The sequence below is a fragment of the Centropristis striata genome, chromosome 1, assembly GCF_030273125.1.
Source record: "Centropristis striata isolate RG_2023a ecotype Rhode Island chromosome 1, C.striata_1.0, whole genome shotgun sequence".
In the NCBI taxonomy this organism is placed as follows: domain Eukaryota; kingdom Metazoa; phylum Chordata; class Actinopteri; order Perciformes; family Serranidae; genus Centropristis; species Centropristis striata.
The window spans coordinates 8883332-8904542 of NC_081517.1; the positions used below are offsets into that span (position 1 = coordinate 8883332).

Consider the following 21211-nt stretch of genomic DNA (forward strand, 5'->3'; position numbering starts at 1 on the left):
TCACAGTCAGGAGGCTACTATACATGCTGCAGTACATAGCATATGTCATGAGCTTACAGGCCGCAAGGCCGAAGGTCCAGTTGTAAAGTGAAGTGTAAATCCACAGGGGCAGAGGGAGCAGGCAGAGCAGGTCTGATATGGCCAAATTCAGCATCAAAGTCTGGCTCAGACTGGACAGGTGCTGCCAGTTTGGTTTGAGGACGATCACAGCGATGTTTCAAGGAACTCCCAGCAGGAAGCAGACAGACAGCACCACTGAAGGAACCAGATCCCTGTAGTCCCGGGAGGCAGGAGGTGGATGTCCAGGAGAAGAGATGTTAGAAAGGACCAGAGAGGAGTTGAGTTGTTCCATGCTGCAAACCTGCTGTCAGAGAAGCTGAATGTGCACTGAGACAGTGATGATGGAGACCGAGTCAGTCAGTCAGAGGAAAGAGACTGAGAGTTGTGTTCAAAGAGGAAGAATTTAAAAGTTAAGTAAGAGATTGAAATGAGATCAAATCCTGCCCGGATATTACATGTTTTCTATGGCTACATAGTGTTGCATGATCTCCCCATTATCTGATGCAATTGCACAGGAAGCTAAAACAAGACCTACACAGAAGTACAAAAACCCTTTTATATCCAGATATACTGCAACAGTGATGACTCCAATATAAACATAATGCATCAATACAGCCACCAATCATATAATATCTTCATCAGTAGATAAAGTTTACCCACTTGTTATGCAGATGTATAAATCTCATGTTTTTTAGGGACACTTTAAGGACTTTGTGTCCATGTTGCCTTAGAATTTGAGATCAGTTTTTTCACAAGCTGGGAGCCATTTTTTGCATAATTTTGCAATGTGTTCTTACGATCTTACATACGTACTGAATGCAAATCGAGTACCTCAGTTAAAATAAGTTGACTTTTGGTTTCATATGAGACAAACAGCGGTCTACTGGGTGAAGGTTGTGTGTTTGGTAGACAGACCCGTCCACACCAACATCCTCATTACACAGACTTTTCTGTTGGTTATACTACCGACCTGTTCTCCTCCTTTACTCCCCTTTAATTACTGTGGCCACTAGAGGCTGCCCTGCACATGACAAACGTGCATGTGTTTGAAGCATGTGTATGCATGTGTGAGGAGTGTGCGCGTTTACGCGCATGTGTGTGTGTGTGTATCTGTAACTGTAATCACATCAAAGATCAAAGGCAATGAGATCAAAGCAATCAACAGAATTAACTGATACCTGTTCCAGTGACAGCAGAGGTGGACAGACTGCAATTTCTGGCCTCGAACAGAAATTTCTCCAAAAATGATCATGGTCATTGAACAGGGATTGATAAAAAACTATATGGCCTATTGAAACGTGGATTAATACACCAATACACAAGACTACTGTTTAAAGTTTAAATGGAGTCTCTAGGTGAAATTATGCCGTAGAAGTAGACGTTTAAAAATCTCCAATTATTGTTCTTTTTCACTCATTTTTTGTCGGCCGTCCCATTCATTTCAATGCAAAATTTTGGGCAGTTTTTCGTGACTTACGTCGCGAAAAATTCGTGTTCTGTGGAGAAAAGTAGTAGCACACCGATCCCGATCAAACCACACGTTTTGATATATAATTTGTCCTGCAACTCTTCAAGTTGTAGGACTAGTAGCGGGACGAAATTGTGTCCGGAAGAGGAAGAAGAAGAAATCCACAGTATAACAGTAGTGCTCGGGGCTGCACTGGTCCCTACAGCTATTGCTGTATGGGACCAGTGCTCGGTGCGATTGCCCCGAGGCCCTAATAAAGGAGGCTGAGAAGCAGCTAAAGATTTGACAAACCGAGCAGTAGAGAGAGAAGCTATCGCTAGCTGCTAAGATAAAGTATTTAACAGAACTGAATAACATATAAACAGATGAGATAGCAATAAGTCGCTACAAGAAGGATAGAGATATAAGAGCCTAAGCAAAACTAGTGTACGTGTAAATAAAGCGGACAATTATCTGCTAAAATGTGTAACTTTAACAGAGTTTACTGTATTTAGTGAGAGCAGCAAGCAGACACTACAAGTACACAGAAACACAATACTTGACACAATATGCTCACCGTTAGCACGTCAACAGCAGGGTCATTTTGCTAACCAAGTGAGGGGGGAGAATTTAATCATTATTACTTGTTTGTATTAAAGGAAGAAAAGCATACATTACTAACTACTAGTATCCAAAATGTTCACATCATAGAACTACCATTAACTATTCCTGTATCACATTGCCCACAAAATTGCATTGACCATACACAGTCAGTCAGCCATATACTAGGTTTTGACCTAGTCTCATCAAATCTTGAATAAGTCTTGAATATGTCACATGTATGTCATCATCTGTTATATCACGCACATGATCTTTGATTAAACATTATTTCTCAACCAGTCAGTTTGAAATGTTACAACTATCATCGTACAACATCTTGTCAGCCATGTTGTTTTTGAAGGTACGGTACTGAGGAAGTTACAGAGGCCTTAATAACTTCTCCCTTACCTCAGGTCGCCATGTCACTAAGTGTGTTCTCTCTCCAGTCGGCATTTACGAACGGTGGGCCGCAGCATGCTGAAGAGCTCCAGTGTAAGCGGAGAGATCTACACCCAGGAGCGCACAGACGGCAGCCAATCAGACACAGCGCTGGGTACGGTGGGTGGCGGCAGCAAGAAGAGACGCTACAGCCTCAGCGCCCGGGTGGTGGCCATCGTTGGTAACCGTCGCAGCCGTAGCACTTCACAGATCAGTGGCCCTGGTGAGTTGCCATAGCAACCCTAAAATAGTCAGTGGAGCCTGTATAACACTGTATAATATAGCACTAGTTATGTGTGATATGAATGTGGCAAATTTCCTCCCAAAAGTAGGATGGACACGAAATATTATGATGTTGTTTTCAAATACACTGAAGAAAAATATAAAGGCTACACCTTTGTTTTTACTCTAATTTTCTAAAACTTTTTCTATGTTCACAAAAGGCCTATTTCAATCAAATTTTCTTCACAAATTTTGTTTAAATCTGTGTAAGTGAGTACTTCTTCTTTGCTGAGGTAATCTATCCGACAGGTGTGGCATATTAAGATGCCGATTAGATAGCATGATTATTGCACAGGTGTGCCCTAGGCTGATAACAATAAAACGCCACTCCGAAATGTGCAGTTTTTATCTTGAAAAGATACATTTATTAGGCACTGAACTCACAGATATGCGGGGAGGGGGTTAGAAAACCAGTCAGTTTCTGGTGTGACCACCATTTGCCTCATGCAGTGAAACACACAGATGCAACATTTATATAGAACACAGGTTTGAAACTACTGGCCCATAGGCCAGTCATGGCCATAAGACAAGTTCATAAGGTCCCCTTACTAGTCATTTGTTAAGTCTGACCTGCAAACTTTAAATTTTAAGCCAGCCATTAAAAGGTAAGGGTTAGTGAGTGGCACTGCTTCTCACAATTGGATTTGACTCTTTTTAACAACACTAAATATAATGTTACTATTTTATTTAGCAGATGCTTAATACATCTGAGAGTACAACACAAGCAAATATATAGTCAGACAGTATTATAGTTGGAGAGTTAGAAAGGGAAAGAGTCAGGTGCTAAAACTAAACTAAACTAAAGAGTGTTTCAGACAGGTGAATACATATACATTCAGTACATACAAATACAGTCTTTCTTCAATATTAAAAAAGCATGTAAACATGTTCTAGTAAAAACCCAAACTGCAGGTATGAACATGAGCATATTAGGTTTCCTTTTCCAAAGGTTTTTCCAAAAACTTGGATATACTGATAGATGCATAAAATAGGCACATCTTTGCTCCCTCACCATGTAGTGAAGTTAGTTACTTCACAGCATTATGATGAGTTTTGTTTGTTTAGTATTTTGCTGTAACACACCACAGAGCTCTACATATATTTAATTTGCTTGGATAGCTGCTCCATAAGACACACAAACAGCACGTTATATTCAAACTCCAAAGGACTCCAAGTACACAACATGTAATCTATGTTTTAGAATCTGCACTAAATTATGAGACTGTGTTTCACAGAGACCCGATCCAAAAGATTTGTCCTGAGGAACAGACTGTACCAAAGCACCACAAATAGCAAGTGTCCTTTTTTTCCTGTAAAAGACAAACCTCTGCTGCCCCAGCGCTCTTTATAAAGACACACCACAAAATATAATGTTTCAGAGAGTTTCAGAACACAGTGGCCAGCTGAGAGTCTAGCCTGCACTTTTACCACAGGGGGGGAGTAAGAATCATGATGAAAGCCAAACACTGCACTCCTCCCTCTTTGTTGTGGACATAAAAAGCTATTAGAGAACATTAAGCCTAAGGGGGGCTCTCGCCCCCTCTCTCCCTGATGTCGAGAGGAAGTAAAGATAGTGCAGAGATAAACCTTAATTTGAAAAATCTTTGTTTTCCATGAGAGAAGAGAGCAAACGCAGGTAAAGGACATCAAACTTTATGATTTGAATGTGATTACAAGATAATTATTAATTATTTTATCCTATACATAGCTCAGGCTGCTAGCTCATAGCTAGTGCTGCTGACCACTTCACCTGCTACATGTAAAAAAAAACCTCCTCATGCTCAGAGCAGCCAGAGGATGATGGGAAACTCAGAAATGCAACAACATTTTTCTCCAATGCCAATATCATGAGTCAGGAGGTGGACGCCCCAGTCCAAGATGCCACTCACTGTTGTTTTGGTTGTTTTTCTGCCCAACAATTTCCTGTTTACTACTGATTACCAGACTCAGCAGGACATGGGTGCGACTTTGGCCGTGCTTCAGAAAAAGAGATCACAGAGTCCCTCACTGGATCTAATTTTCTTTCCACTGTTTGGAAAACTGCTTGATATGAAAAAGGCTCTATCCCATTGATAAATGTGCTCTCTTGGTTAAAGGGAATCTTTTCCTTATCTGATTTTTCCTGTTCTGAATGAAACATTTTCTGGAGCAACACTGGCTTAAAGGGGCACTGCACCCATTTTAGTTAATTCTATTGGTAACAGTTGTATAATGTCACTTATAATAACCCCGATGATCACATTAAGGGTTATCTTGATCTGGATGTTGAGACTACAAATGTTTTTCAGAGAACCTGTGTTACAGACCGGGGGTATGAACTTTGAAGGACATGGGTATTTACGACACAGAGAGGGTCGAATGAAACATGCTGTTTAATAGCATTATGGAAAAAGTCGGATCCAGCATTACAGCTTGATGACAGCTTGTTTCCTAATCACAACAAGGGTTCAATTATAAATAAATGTTCTGAATAAAACATGTTGGGGCAGGGATAGACTGGAAATGAAAAAGGCCCGCCCCATCCAGGCTGTGATTGGTCAGTTCACAAAAAGTGATTGTCTTTATGAAACATTTTTCAACCACACTGTAAAAAAAATAAACAATAGCTACTCAATAAAAATGAGGCAACAGATTGCACGCAATATTATTTATTAAATCTAACTACGTTACAAGTTGAGTTAATAACAATTTAACAGGAAGTGTTAAGTGTCAATTAAAAACGGACTAATTCTATTGTGTTGGATTAATTCAAAATTCTCTTGATTTAGAATTACATACACATAAGGATTATATTTAATGTGATCAAAATAAGTAGATTCTATCTCAAATATTTTTATTTTAAAGTCACTTAAACAACTGCCTCAAAATCAAAGATGCATTTATATTTATTACATTTTATCAAATATATTAAGTAAAATGAAATGACTACAGAATAATTTATTACAGTGCAGCCAGTGAGTCAAACCTTGCTTATCTTATCCCTATTGTCTTCAGCCTGAGCAGTTGAACTGGTATCACTGGGCTTACTGGGCTGTGCTCTCTGCTCTCTCTCCTCTCCACAGCCTTTAGGCTCATCAGGCTTAAGGGATTTTCTGGCAATTATCCTCAGGGGCTTGAACCTCTTCACTTTGGTGTTTCCATCTTGCCCTGCCACTATTTCTCCAGATGTCACCAAACAGAGATGGGAAGGGGCTGGCCAGGGTAAAGTTAGAATGCACTGGACCAGAAGTCATTGGATGAGAGAGGCTATCACCCTCAGTGCAGTGGGCTGGCAGCCCTTTCTCCCAGGCCAGTCAGCCACACAGCAGCTGGATATTGGGCTTATTTAAAAATATGTGTATTTTGCACAAAGCTATTCAATTTCTTGGTGCACATGATGGCCACACTATGCTTTGTGGGTCATCTGTTGTGAAATTATTTGAAGGAAATGTTTGGCATCTTTGGCTCTTTAGCATACAGACAGGGGAGTGGACTGATGGCAAGAAAGCAGATAAGCATATTTTCCAAATGCTACAATATTCCTTAAAGAAATTAATTTAAATGTAATTTGATGTTTTACAGATTGCAGAACTGTAAGAAAAAAAACTGAGCGTCACCTCTAACTATGGATTACCATGTATATATTTTATTTTTGAGTAAGAAATCTGATTTAAAATGGCCTGTTTTCATAAATCTGTTGTTTGGAATAATCTCTTTTCATCAGTGCACCTGTACTCCTCCTTCTGCTGTAAACTGAATCAGCATGAAACAGGGCAATAAGAGTAGAAGGGCACATCCTCACATTTTGTCTAGTTAGATAAAGGCGACTGCAACATTGTGATGTTTCCTGTCTCTCGTCTTTTATCCAGAGGGGAAGAGTAAGAAGGAGAAGGGTGCACCGATCCAAAGAAGCACAGAGACCGGTATGGCAGTTGAGCTGACCAGGAACATGAGCCGCCAGCCCAGCAGAGAGTCCAACAACGGCAGCATGAACAGCTACAACTCTGAGGGGAAGTCAGTACAGCACACACTTATTGCTTTCATCACTGTATCATGTTCGTTAAAGCAGCCATTCTCAACCTTGGGGTCCTGACCCCAATTGGGGTCGCGAGATGATTTCTGGGGGTCGCCAAGTCATTTTGGAAGTCAGCTCTGTCTCCACTGTGTTAAAGTGTTCATGTGTTTTAGTCTTTTTGGACATTTAGTGTCTTTTTTTGTCATTTTGTGTCTTTTTGGTCATTTTGTGTCTTTTCTGGTCATTTTGCGCTTGTTTGTGATTTTGTGTCTTTTTTTGGTGATTTTGTGTCTTTTTTTTGTGATTTTGTGTCTTTTTTTGGTAATTTTGTTTCCTTTTTTTGGTGATTTTGTGTCTTTGTTTTGGTCATTTTGTGTCTTTTTGGTCATTTTGTGTATTTTTTTGGTCATTTTGTTTCCTTTTTTTGGTCATTTTGTGTCTTTGTTTTGGACATTTTGTGTCTTTTTGGTCATTTTGTGTCTTTTTTGGTCATTTTGTTTCTTTTTTGGGTAATTTTGTGGTCAATTTGTGTCTTTTTTGGTCATGTTGTTTCCTATTTGGTAATTTTGTGTCTTTTTTTGGTCATTTTGTTTCTTTTTTGGGTGATCTGAACTGTGCGTGTGAGATTCTGTTCAGTGAGCGGGGGTCGCGGACAACATGCATGTTAAATTGGGGGTCGCGGCTCAAAAAGGTTGAGAACTACTGCGTTAAAGGAGAATGCATTTATTTGTGTCTGTATATACTTTACATTTTCACCTGTCTTTTCAGGCTGCATATGTTCTATATTTCTATTTTGTTCGTGTCAACAGCAAATGTTGCACTGTAAAAGCTGCTGTAGCTGCTGACGTGGATAAACTCTGTATGCCAACATGCTGTGAGGGATTACATCCAGGCAGCTCTGCATGTATGTGTCAGGTGACTGACAGTAAACAGAGTGTAATATAATGAGCTCACTTGTAATATCTTGTGCTCAGCGAGGCGATGATAACACACAAACTTTAACTCAATCAAATTAAGGCCTGCTGTTTTCTGTGATGGATTCTCTCGCTTGGACAACTTTCAACTCGCTTTTCATGCTGTAAATAATGACTGGCAGCAAATGGGTTCAGCTTTGAAGTCTCAAAGTATGCTGTATGAGGATATTAGTCATTAATTCATGTTTATGTGTTTTCTGTGTTAGTCTGATCTTCTCTGGAGTCAATCTGGGTGCCAGCAGCCAGTTCAGTGATTTCCTCGATGGACTGGGACCGGCTCAGCTAGTGGGGAGGCAAACACTGGCTACTCCTGCCATAGGTAAGATACTGATGTCACACTGAATCTGACTCACCTCTCCTTCAATAATACATTTTTGTTTTCCTGTGTTTTAAAAAAATACAATTTCTATTATTCTATTTATTTGCATTCATGATATTTATTGAATATTGCTTTTAACATGCATATAGACCTGTCACAAAAAATATCAATATCAAAATATATAATATAAAAAAACGGTTGGTTTATCGAGGTCATGTCCATACATCATAAAATAGTACCTGTTGTGTTTATATGTGTTTCTGCATACATAGTAACATTTTAGCCAACATGATGCCATAAAACAACAGGCTTTTTCAGAAACTATAAAACTTGGGCACTTGTTTTTCTGTAATTTTGTTTTCACACGTGCACATGAATTACGACCGTTTTAACTAATCTATGTCAACTATAGAGAGGAAACGAAATGACTTTGAGTGCATTTTTGCTGGCCAACCCAGAAGTAAGCATCCCCAAGGGTCTACTTAGAAATAGCGTACTGGATTTTTGCATTGGATTTTGGATCATAGCAGAAAACAAGCTCTGTGGCAAACACACATTTCTGATGCTTACGCGTTTTGTTTAGCAGGATAATCTTCATAAATGAACACCACCTTTATGAAGTTTGAAGCATTAGTGTAGCCGATGAAAGTAAAAAGCCAACATTCTGCTATAGTGAACTACACCACAGTCACATGACTTCAAGCTAACCAGCCGTTTGGACAAGCTAGCAAATCCGTAGCTTAATAAATTATTTATTAACATAATTTACAATCTACAAAAGTTTGAAAGAGCTCTGAAGAAGAGGACTAGAGAGAGAGTTGCTGTCCATGTCCGGCATGATGACGTTTAATGTCCCCGACAACCACTGTAGTCTCATTTAGCCACTTGTTAGCAACCACCTTTTTAAAGACACGTAAAAACTTAAAAACTCCCAAGTGGGGGTACATACTAACATATTTTATGTTGTACAACAACACTCAAACATCTCTTAAGCTTTTGTTAACCACAGGTTTAAGTTTAACTCATTCCTGTGGCGCCGTATTGAGCCGTATTGAGTTGAGATTTGCCATAGTATCAGACTGTTTATTTATGTTATTTAACTAATGTATGTGCACTCATTTCATTTCAGCTCAGTGTCGGTTGCATTAGGTGTTATTCAAAAAGCCAATAATACTTGTAATCTGTGCAAAAGATGTACAGATGTCAAAAATAAACCCTCAATGGAATACAGTTTATTCGCCTAACTGTGGTGACAATATAACAACACAATATATCATCCAACAAAATGTTGTTATTGTGACAGGCCTACAGCTTTGATCAGATTTTTCATTTCATTTTATATTATGTATTCATTATTCATCAAATTTCTAGACTGTGTCACACACCAGTTATAATTGTAGTGTAATTATAGTAAAAGTATTATACAGTATAGTGTAATCATGTAGTGTAGCATAATATAATAAATATAGTGAATATTAAGTATGCAATATACTGCTCTCATCAGTGTAAAAATCCTATATTTTATGGGCTGTATAAAAGTATGGTTTATTTCTTCTTACTCCATGTTCATCTTGCAGCTGCCAGCCTCTTCAGCTGCAGTACACACTGTCATCGATCTCTTGCTACCATATTAAACCAATCATCTTTTCACTTTTCGGTGTTTCCTAGGTGACATCCAGATCGGTATGATGGAGAAAAAGGGTCAGCTGGAGGTGGAAGTCATCAGAGCTCGAGGACTCGTACAAAAGCCAGGATCCAAATCCCTCCCCGGTGAGAACTTCACCAACCTTTAGATACAGGAGAACAACCTAATCCCTCCCTCCCTCTCAACACATCAGTCACACAGTCTTCACATTATTATATGATATATACCTCACACCCAGACGAATCCAGTAGATACACCCAGCCGGAGCTCGCTCTGTGCGTTCCCTTCCCACAAAGATATAAACAGCTGTGAGATGTGATCTAGATTATATTGGAGAGTCGCTGTGTTCCTCACTAATGGCTTTTTTATTGCTTTGTCTCTGCCTTCAGCTCCATATGTCAAGGTCTATCTGCTGAATAATGGAGCGTACGTAGCCAAAAAGAAAACCAAGATTGCACGGAAAACACTTGACCCACTGTACCAGCAAGCACTGCTATTTGAGGAGAGCCCACAGGGTAAAGTCTTACAGGTGAGCTGAAGATATATTTCTCTTCATCACAATATTTCATTATTTTTCTAAATCTATACTGATAAAATATGCTTTAGCAGAAGGAAGATGACTGCTGTAATTTGACAGAAAATGATTTTCTTTCAGGTGATTGTATGGGGTGACTATGGCCGCATGGACCATAAAAGCTTCATGGGAGTTGCACAAATCCTATTGGAGGAACTGGACTTATCAAGCACAGTCATTGGTTGGTACAAGTTGTTCCCACCGTCGTCCTTGGTGGACCCGACACTTGCCTCCCTAACGCGGCGGGCTTCCCAGTCGTCACTCGACAGCTCCTCTGGACCTCCTGGGGTCCGATCCTAGTGGACCAACCGCTCTACACCGCTCGACGAGCTACAAACGTACTGTAAAGGGAAACAAACAAACAAACAAAAAAAGCTGGCGGAAATGTAGAACAACAACAATCAGAAACAGTCACAACGAGAAAGCTTTGTTGAGATCTGACAATCACTCCTGTCGCGGTTAATTTTGTCTGTTGTAGGGAGCGCCACATTTCAGTGTTTCATATCCATTCAGAATACTCATGGTTTTTCTCTGAAGACGCAGGGCTGTCGACAGACAACAAGCAGTAGCTCTCGAGACGGGAGACAAAAAAGTATCAGAGAATCAAATGAAGCAGGGTGATTTTTAACTGAATCAACAATAGCAAAGAAATGTACGTAAGCATCGGAATGTATGGACTCAAGACAGAGGTAATCACCCTCCACACCTGCGGGGGGCGCAGTCCTCTCTGCAGTGGCCTCCTCCAGAACCCCTACAGACTGCAGGCACTCCTGCCCCCAGGCAGGGTGCTCCATGTGGGTATTCGGTCTGGAAGCACAGGGCCTTCTTCTGGTGCCTAGACCTTGGAGCTGCATCACTGGTCCCTCTCTCTGTCGAAAAAAAAATCCTCTTTTCAGTATGTTTACCGTGGCTGCTCTGAAGCCACACTGTTTTAGCGTGTTTGCTTTGTCGTTCATTTCTTTTCCCTTTGTTACTACTGGCACAAAATGTTTTTACAGTGCGTAAAATGCTCATGATAATGTTGTCAGTCTGGTGTGTGCATGGAGAGAAAAAACGAAACACAAGAGATAAAAAAGGATATAAAAACATTTAAATGTCTGCAAGTGTTATGCAGGGGGGGACTGGTGATGATGACACAGCTTAGAGTTTTACACTTGACAGTGAGATTAGCGTGCAGCGTTGTTTTCCTTGTTCCACCGCTGGCAAACGTGCAGGCCAGTCGTCTTTGTATAGATGTATATTAGGCCTCCCAGGAGGTTGACCAATAAATAAAATTTATGTCACTTTGAAATATCACAAGGGTTCAACATCACTGTAAAAGAAGATTAAAAAATTAATGTAAGAGCAAGATAGGACCGTCTAATTTTTCACATTTTTTGGGGAGTGCATTCCCTCACCCCAGCACGTTTTTATCCAACCCTTAGTTTACATTCTTTTAAAATTTAAACACAAGCACAAGAGCTTGATTTTTTTACAACAAAAAGTTTAACTTTTTGAAAAAAACCTGTAGTCAAAAAAAGAAAAAAAGCAACAAATACCGTCGCTGGTTCCATGAATTTCTTTGTCTCGTTGCTAGTAAACAGACAAACAAAGAAAAGAAGACTCACAGTTTCCCTTGTGCATCTCTGTGAATGTGAAAGTAACTAATCAGACTGATCTGTCCGGGACACCAACACCAATGCTCATCCTCTGTTTGGCCTGCAGACTCCTCCCACCAGGAAAAAGGCGGGGCCAGCATGACTTTGGAACCTGTTCCAAGCTGCATGCACATTTTTGTAAAACAAAACAGATACAGAAAAAAAGATACTGAACTAGATACGTGTGTTAGTTCCACATACTGTAGGGCCGCTTGTATGTTGCATGCAGTTGTACAGTTTGCTCGTACTTGAATATTAAAGAGATAAAACCAAGAAACCGAAGCCATTCCCATTACGCAAAGACATTTGAACTCAACTGCAGTCAGTTCCACATCCCTCAGTCCGGTGCTGAATGTCTCTCAAACTAAATCCCAAGATTACGTTGATGTCTTTCCTTGACCCTCTGGAAGATGTACAGTGGTACTGAGCAGACCTCACAGCCCCTCTTACTGTTATTCCACATCATAGTATACCTCCAAGGGGCTGAGGTGATGTATGAATAAATATGTACAAATCAGATCCACTTACATGGAAATATGAATTATGTTTCAGCATAATGATTTCAGATATAACACATGAACTGTTAAGTTATATAAAAATAAATGCACAGAGAGTCATACACTGTATATACTCAACAGCCATCAATGGGTTTTCATTGGGTTCAGTGATATTTGCAAAGGGGCCAAGTCATATAACAGAAGCGATTAATAGGTCATTAGGGACCATGCAGTGGGACAACACAAGACGATGGACTTGGGTCACTAACTGGCCGAGCCTATACACGGCGGCAAAACTACAAGTGTACCACTACTCTGAACATCCTGAACGTCCTCTGAACACTTCTTTGTGCTTCAAACCCAATGTCTGAACCCCGGCCATGTTCAGTCCCACTTCAGAAGAGTTGACTTTTCTTTTCATCGTCTGGTGAAGCTGGTTTTTCCTTTCTTTCTTTTTTCTTTGTCAGTATTAACAGGAAAAAAAATTGCTGATTGTTTACAACTTCTGTGTTCCACTGAAACAAAAAAGGAAATTAGAAAAAAGTAAAGCATTCACTGCAACATTACTTGTTTGTATAACAGATGTGGCTCAAATGATGTGTATGTTTTATATTTAAAAAAAAGTTCATTTTTATTATTTACAAATAAAAAGAATGTGTGGAAGAAAACTGTTCCTCAACTTCATTGCAGTGTCTCCCTCAAATCTCTAAATAACCCTGGTTTTTTTTGTGTGTGTGTGTTTTTATGTTTATTATTATCCCAGTCTGCAGTTACCTTTGACATAGTGTCAAAAGGTCAGAATGAATAACTTATTTCAAAATGGGATCTGCTGTCTTGTTTGTGGGAAAGTTAATATTTTTCTTAGTCCCACAAAAGTCCTCAATGTTTCATTTCACTCAGCAAAGCAGTGGCTGGTTCAACTGAGGAGATAAATTAATAAGATAAATAGATCCACATCACATTCCTCCCTTTGCACAGCAACAAACTTCACTTTGTCCGCAAACATGGTCAGCACTAAAAAGTAAAGATAATAGAATCAGATCATTACATGTCATTTACATGTCATTTAGCAGACGCTTTTGTCCAAAGCGACTTACAATAAGTGCATTCAACCTGATGGTACTAGACATAGACCACAGGAATCGAGTAAGTACATAACTTTAAGAGCTAACTGTCGTTGCTAAGGAGTGCTATATGTTAAAGAAGAAAAGAAGAGAAAAGAATAAGAACTTTTTTTTTTTTTTTTTTTTAAATATATATATCTGTTAGGTGACCATGACTTAACCGAGGTATTGTTGGAAGAGATAGGTCTTCAGCCTGCGGCGGAAGATGTACAGGCTGTCTGAGGTCCTGATGTCGGTGGGGAGCTCGTTCCACCATTTGGGAGCCAAGACAGAGAAAAGTCTGGAAGTGGTTTTGAGGCGAGTTGACCCCATTGTTTATTGTTTTGACCCCATTGTATTGTTTATTGACCCCATAGATCATTGTTTTAGATTTGGAAAAATAATAGATTTGTAGCTTTTTATTACGATTACTTCCACCTTGAGTTTGACCATCACTACTTTGTTTTTTTTAGCCAAAAATTACCATATGTGGATGAGAGGGTGGAGTGGGGGAGGTTACACAGGTTACCAACCCAGCGGGGCCAGGTACTGTTAGCGTAGCAATTAATAAATTACCAGGTAAGTTGCATCTGTAATTCACATCAATCAATCAATCAATCAATCAATCAATCAATCAATCAATCAATCAATCAATCAATCAATCAATCAATCAATCAATCAATCAATCAATCAATCAATCAATCAATCAATCAATCAGCAGCCAGCCAGCCAGCCAGCCAGCCAGCCAACCAACCAACCAATCAATCAATCAATAAAATCAAATCAAAATACTTTATTTATTCCCGAGGGGAAATTCAGTTAGTCTGGTAACTCTGAAAGAATGAGATAGCTTTGTGTAGCGGAAGATCCAGGTATCCAGGTGGCAACCTCCCAGTCAAACAGTGAAGCAAACCCGAAAGTGCTTTAAGCCTGCATTCTTCCAAAAGTCCAACAGGGGCCGCCAACAGCGGTTGCAAAAGAACCTATAAGAAAAGTTCTATCTATCTCAGTACAAAATGAGACTACTTCTCACCTAATTTATTATCTCAAAAATTTCCTGTGGCAACGTTATTGTCTCAAGTATAGTTTCAAGTCTTCTCCAATACACTATGATGTTAATTGGGTAAAATATGGTCCCATTTAGAAGAAAATAGATGATAAAGACACTTGTGATTTGACTGACAGGTAACATCGTGAGCTGTCACTAGGATAGAAGCAAAGCAAAACAATCCACAGCACTGTGTACATCTAGGCAACCAACAACCATCAATTTAAGTGCCGTGTTTTCATCTCAGAACTTTGACCCTTTCATCGTGTGTTTTCAGTTCATCAAAGTTTACTTGAACATTTTGGTCATTTAAAAATGTCTTGTTCAGCGTTAGTCGCTGTTCATTTTTTCTGGTAAGTATTGTACATTTTGTTTTAGCGTTAACAATTTATTTTTTTATAAACCCGTCCTCGCGCCTTCCAAGGCCAAATATGGTCTCATCAGGTTAAAAAAACAAAAATGGCGATAGACATAAAGCAAGATGGCGACAACCATAACACCGAACTTGATGCTCCAAATGGGCAGTCCACAAACCAATGGTTGACGTCATGGTGACTATGTCCATTATTTATATACAGTCTATGACATTACCTTGGATAATAACTGTGATGCAGATTTTTTTTGCTTTAGAAAAACTGGCTTAGAATACAGGTGCATCTCAAAAAATTAGAATATCATAGAAATGTTTATTTATGTAAGTGTTTCAATTCAAAAAAGTGGAAATAACACATTATATAAATCCATTACACACAGAATGAAACATTTTATGTCTTAATTTATTTAATTTCTTCTAATTATAATGATTATGGATTACATTTAATGAAGACCTAAAATTCAATGCCTCAAAAAACGTGAATATTAGGCTACAAAAGACCAATTTTTAAAAGTATGTTCAATATGGAAATGTTGGCCTCTGAAAAGTATGTTCATCTATATGACTCAATACTTTATTGCTATTTGACTTGAGCTACTGGAAATTGACTTTTCCATCATATTCTAATTTATTGAGATGCACCTGTATAATATACAATTTGAACAGCTGACTCCGTATAGTGTTAGTACAAACCAAAGGCTGAATCAGACATTTCTAGACCAAAATGTTACAACAGACACATTCAGATACTGAGGTCCCCTTGGTATCCAAAGTACCCTTTTAACAAGTGGATTTTATATCTCTAACGGTTAGAGAGCCCCCCACGACCCGAGTGCGGATAATCGGTTATCCGCACTCGGGTCGCGGGGGGCTGGAGCCGATCCCAGCTGACATTTTATTTATACATTTTTTTAAAAGGCCTGCCAATTGCCCTTATCAAGAAGAACATTTAACAATTATTAGTAATTTAGCAATAAATAAAATTACCTGGCTGCCGTCGGTTAGTTTACGTCACGTGATAATCTGCGCAGGTGAACGGTCATCATGTGACGTGGCCTCCGTGTCGCCAACGTGCAGCTGTGACGCAGGACAGACAGACGGACAGCGGGAACGTTTAGATGGTGAGTTTTGTGTAATTGATTATCACGTTTTATTTCCGGTCTTAGTAAGACAGTGTAAACTGAAAATATTTAAAGGCATATCGCGCCGCCGGCGTCGCTGTTTCTACGCTCGCCATTTTTAAATATCCCGGTACACCGGTGTGCGTGTAGCGGCTTTAAGATGGTTACTCACATAGAGAAGGACACCAGTCACCAGGAAGTCAGGATCTGCACATTTATTCTCTATAAACAGTAGCACAGGGGACAGTCAGTACATGCACACGGAGCTGCAGGCTCTCTCACAGTGTCTCCATTAAAACAGCTTCAGGAGTTTTGCCGGGAGTCTGTGCCTACGTCACTCATGTTTACGTGCACCCCTAATTAAGGTCCCCCTATGCTACAGGTGAAATGGAACCATATAGACATTCAGCTAAATAACTGTACACACAACAAATATCACACACAGGTTTTGAGAATGTTCACAAAAATAACTAAAAATAGAAATAAAATTAAGAACATATTGGCTCAGCTTCATGCGCAAGGCATTATGGGTATTCAGGGCGCACGGAGGATACACACATGCATCCTTGGGATTTGGGCAAAAGAAGGACCTTATTTATATAAATAAAAATATCTGTCCTCTGGAGGATCCTGGACATTGGGACGGTCCTTCGGCAGATTCAGCCGTTTGAGGATCCTGTACTGTGTCACCTTCACACTGTGCAATTACACAACATAATATTGGTCCTGACTCTTGTTTCCTCTGCCGAATAGTATGACACTCGCCTGTATCTAGCTCTTGCTGTGCAGTGGTTGGTGTTATGTTGGTCACATTATGTGCTGTGCTTGGTTTGCCTGAACACTGCAGCTGTTGTGTTACTGCTGATGTTATAGTGAGCAGGGACAGAGCCTGGAGAACTCTGAATCATGGTTGTTCAGTCACCTTTTGGTTTTTGTGAATCGAATGAGTCTGTGCAGGTCTGCTAGCTGTGAGGACTGTGGTTATCCTGGATTTAAGAGAAGTACGCTGTATAAGGAGTCGTTTGCTGCAGTGACACCATGTGTTTGATACATGCATTAAAACTTTTTGATGTAGACTTAAAATCTGCATATGTTTTTCTTGTTTTTTCGAATTGATATATTTTGTTGTTTTCAACACTGTTGTTATACTTTATTTGCATGTATCATTTGTTTTATATATTTGACTAAATAAATTGCACTATATCTGAAATCAGGTTTTTAATTTTGGGATATCACTTCAATCAGTAATTGAATAATAACACACCTTTTATCTGTGCCTGTTTAACAGAGTTTATAGGGTGTATTGAGTAGGGTTGTCACGATACTAAAATTTTCAACTCGATACCGATACCCAGGAAAATATTCGATACTCAATACCATTTTTGATAACACAAGGATAAAAACAAAGACCCCAAAATTTAACAGAAATATTTTTATTAACAAGAAAAATGCAACATGTAAAAATTAACAGAACCACAGGTTAAATATTTAGAATAAAAAACAGTTGTGCAAAAAGAAACTGCAACTATGATGACAAGCTTCAGATACTCGATACTTTTGAAAATGAGTATCGTATCCGGATACAACGTTTTAGTATCGATACTTTTTTGAGTATCGATACTTTTGACAACCCTAGTATTGACATGGAGGTAAAGTGTTAAATTCCTTTTGTAAGTACTATTTTGGGTTGTTCCATATTTGGTGTACTGCATCTTTTATGCCACAAGAGGACAGAGTAGCAGAACTGGATGTTCTGGCATTGAGTGGAGGTTAAAAAAAGTAAAATAATGCCTTTTCATCCAAAAGATAACTTGGTAATCTGTTAACATATGAGATCATGGCATGTTTTACTTTAGTGACTGTCAGAATAAATTTGATTGTTGATTCCACTCGAATTGCAGCTTATTAAAGTTTTAACAAAAATATAAATTATAAACACTAATAAACCCAACAAGTAATGTTACTATTAAAGCAAGAGTTTGAGATCTTTGTAAAGTTTTTAATTATCATTCCATGTGTCCTTTGTTTTTTGTTTTTTACTTTGTCTTTTTACTCCTCCACTCATTCTGCCAGGACTCTACTCATGAGTGTTCCTTTTATTAATTTTAGCACTTACAACGTAAGCTGCTCCTCCATTCATAGCACTGCTATCCTATCAACCTCGCACCTTTCCTATCATTTTTTTTTTTTTTTGTAAATATGTTTTATTGTTTTTTTTACAGTTTTTATCCCACAGAGAAGAAAAATACAGAACATATGCATATTACTTCAATTTACACATACCGGTACATCTCAAAAAATGTACAAGTGTAGTTTTTAGCAAATATTCCTATCATTTTTATCCTTTCACAGATTGAAGGTCTCTCTCCATTTGCAAAGCAAAATACCAGGGGAAAAGAACGTCATGTAGAAGAGGTACATTCGTGGACAGAAAATGTTTTATTATCAGATATTTGTTGACAAAAGCACATGACAGCCATGTACAGAAGTGTATGCCTCGGGTGCTGCTACAGTGCGTCTCAGTGAAAAGGAAGTTGAACCAAAATGGCCTCACGTGTGACCTCACATATGATACAGTGCAGCAGAGGGCTTGGGAGATTTATGTTCCACATCCTCTCGTTAAATAAGCAGAGGGGCCCCCCGAAACAACATCTGCAGGCAATCTTGACAAACCCTCCCAGCAGCCCCGCCATGCCAGCCGAGTCACAGCAGCAGGGGTCACGACCTCCGTGTGCAAAGCGTGGACGTGGACCATGGTGGAAAAGAGAACCGCAGATCATACATGTCAGAGGCCACAATAAAATTTCCATGCTGCTTTCAGGAAATGGGTTAATCTCTCTAATCAGGTCAAAGGTCACATACAGTATCAATGGAAACAGGGACCGTGACTGGAAGTGGAAGACAAGCATAATGAAGTTCATTTTTAATATTATCTCATGAGATAACCTTTCAAAAGAAGCTTGGTTAAAAAAAAAAGTAAGTAAACAAAAAGTTTGGGAAAAAGGACATCTAAGCTGAATTATGTCTCCTGACATGAAAAAGAGTTTATTTTGAGAAACGGTCAGTGTGAAGCTGTATTTCTTCATTCTAATGTCTTCGCTGGTAAAAGACACATGACAGGGTGCATGCGCCTGCTGCAGGAAGCCAGCTCATCGTGTGGCCAGATTAGATGATAACTACACCGTTTGTACAAACTGACCACTGCTTTCTCTCAAGAGAAACAAGAGGAAATGCTGAGTTTCACTTCAACATGTACAGTGACAGCACATCAGAGCAGTTTTCTCCCATGTTTATTTTTGATTTTGATAGAAAAACTACATTAAAGGGATAGTTTACCCTCAAAATCTTTCAAGAAGTCCTGGCCCAGTAGCTCAAGATGATCCACAAACCTTCACTGTAAACAATTGTCTTGTAAATTAACAGTAAAATACTGGCAGCAGGGTTGCCAGCATTCTACTGTTAATTTTACAGTTCCTCTACTGTTATTGACTTTACAGTATGTTACTGTGATAAAACCACATACTGAATTACAGTAAAATCCTGCATTTCATTGATTTTTACAGTAGACTAAAACACAGTATAGTGCTGAAGCTAGTTGCAATATTGTTGCAGTATACAACGCAGTCATTTTTGTAAATAGAGCATACTGTCTGAAAGCACTATACAATAACCTCAGTAATTTTAATATACCATATACTGAATGAGCTAGTTAAGTAAAATACAGCCTTTAAAAATGTGGACAAGAAGTGTATATATATATATGTCATATGTTTTATGGGAAACGACAAGCTACCTACAAATATTGCCCAGAATGCATTGTTTTCTACAGTATACCTTTTTAATGGAAAACAGTATGTTACTGTCACAATTTGGCTGTTTTCTTACAGCAATCTGTTACAGTGTTGTTGTAAGCAGTTTTATAATTTTCTAGTACAGTTCAAGCATGAAACTGCTAGTTCCATTATATTCTATAGGATAAACATATCTTCAACTTACATTCAATGCCCCCTTTACAGAGAGGAAACTAAATGAAATGTTTTTAGGCCAACCCGGAAGTAGCATCGCCGTGGGGTGTATTGAGAATCAGCCTATGGGATTTGGATCATGGCAGAAAATAAGCTCTGTGGCAAACACACATTTCTGATGCTTATCCGTTTTGTTCAGCAGGATAATCTTCACAAATGAACACCACTTTTATTATGTTTGAAGCATTAATGCAGCCGACAGATATAAAAAGCTAACATTATGTTATAGTGAACTACACCACGGTCACATGACTTGAATGTCCCAGCCATTATGCTTCAGATGTTTGGAAATCTGTTTGGACAAGCTAGCCAAACCGTGGCCTATAAATAGTTTATTAACCTAATCTACAATCTACAAGATCACTGAAAAACACAACTAGAGGCTGATGTGAGAGGGTTGCCGCCTGTGTTTGGCGTGATGACGTTTAATGTCCCAGGTAACCACACTGCAAAAAAGCCAACTTTTATTTTTTGCCTAAAACAGTGATTTAAGTTGGTAAAACTTGGAAATATAAATTATTGACATTTAGGGCAATAATGTAAGTTAGCACAACAAAGGAAGCAGTTGTATGCTCAAAAACAAGGTTGTGAGTTGTTGTTACTTATATCTTTAAGTTGGGGTTCACAACAAGGGACAATAGTTCTGCTAACTCTTATTTCTTTGTTGTGAATTTCGGTGATTAGCGAAAGCTAGCGGCTAACTGATGCTAGCGGCTAACTGATGCTCGCGGCGCTGCTTGTTACAGCTACAAGAGTAGCCATTAGTGTATCAATGCTAACTCAAAATTGTGGTCACAACATTAGCTGACATTTCATAGCAGCATTACAATCGTGCCAGAGAAATTCAGAGTTGAGCAAACTCAAAAACAAAACTTAAAATATTTAGTTTAATTGTCCAACTTAAAATTGTATTGAAGTTTGTTGCCTTGAAATTTTGAGTTCACCCAACTTTTCTTTTCTCACTTGCTAGCAACCACCCTCTTTAAGGACAGACAAAATATGAACATCTCTTCAGCTTGTGTTAACCACAGACCTTATGTCACGCATCTAACCACCAATCCAATTTTAAAGCTG

At 39.0% G+C, this 21211-nt stretch overlaps 1 protein-coding gene across 6 annotated transcripts in view; it reads left to right on the top strand.

The window, feature by feature from the left end:
• The window catches only part of rims1b (regulating synaptic membrane exocytosis 1b), a 99272-nt gene extending 86137 nt beyond the window's left edge, over positions 1–13135 (top strand). For all 6 annotated transcript variants that reach the window (XM_059329640.1, XM_059329615.1, XM_059329624.1 and 3 more), the window contains 6 exons: positions 2554–2768; positions 6676–6820; positions 8002–8114; positions 9783–9884; positions 10149–10288; positions 10415–13135. In XM_059329640.1, coding sequence (XP_059185623.1) covers positions 2554–2768; positions 6676–6820; positions 8002–8114; positions 9783–9884; positions 10149–10288; positions 10415–10633 — 934 coding nt within the window. In that variant the 3' untranslated portion in view covers positions 10634–13135. The remainder of the gene's footprint in view (positions 1–2553; positions 2769–6675; positions 6821–8001; positions 8115–9782; positions 9885–10148; positions 10289–10414) is intronic.
• The last annotated feature ends 8076 nt before the right edge of the window (positions 13136–21211 follow it).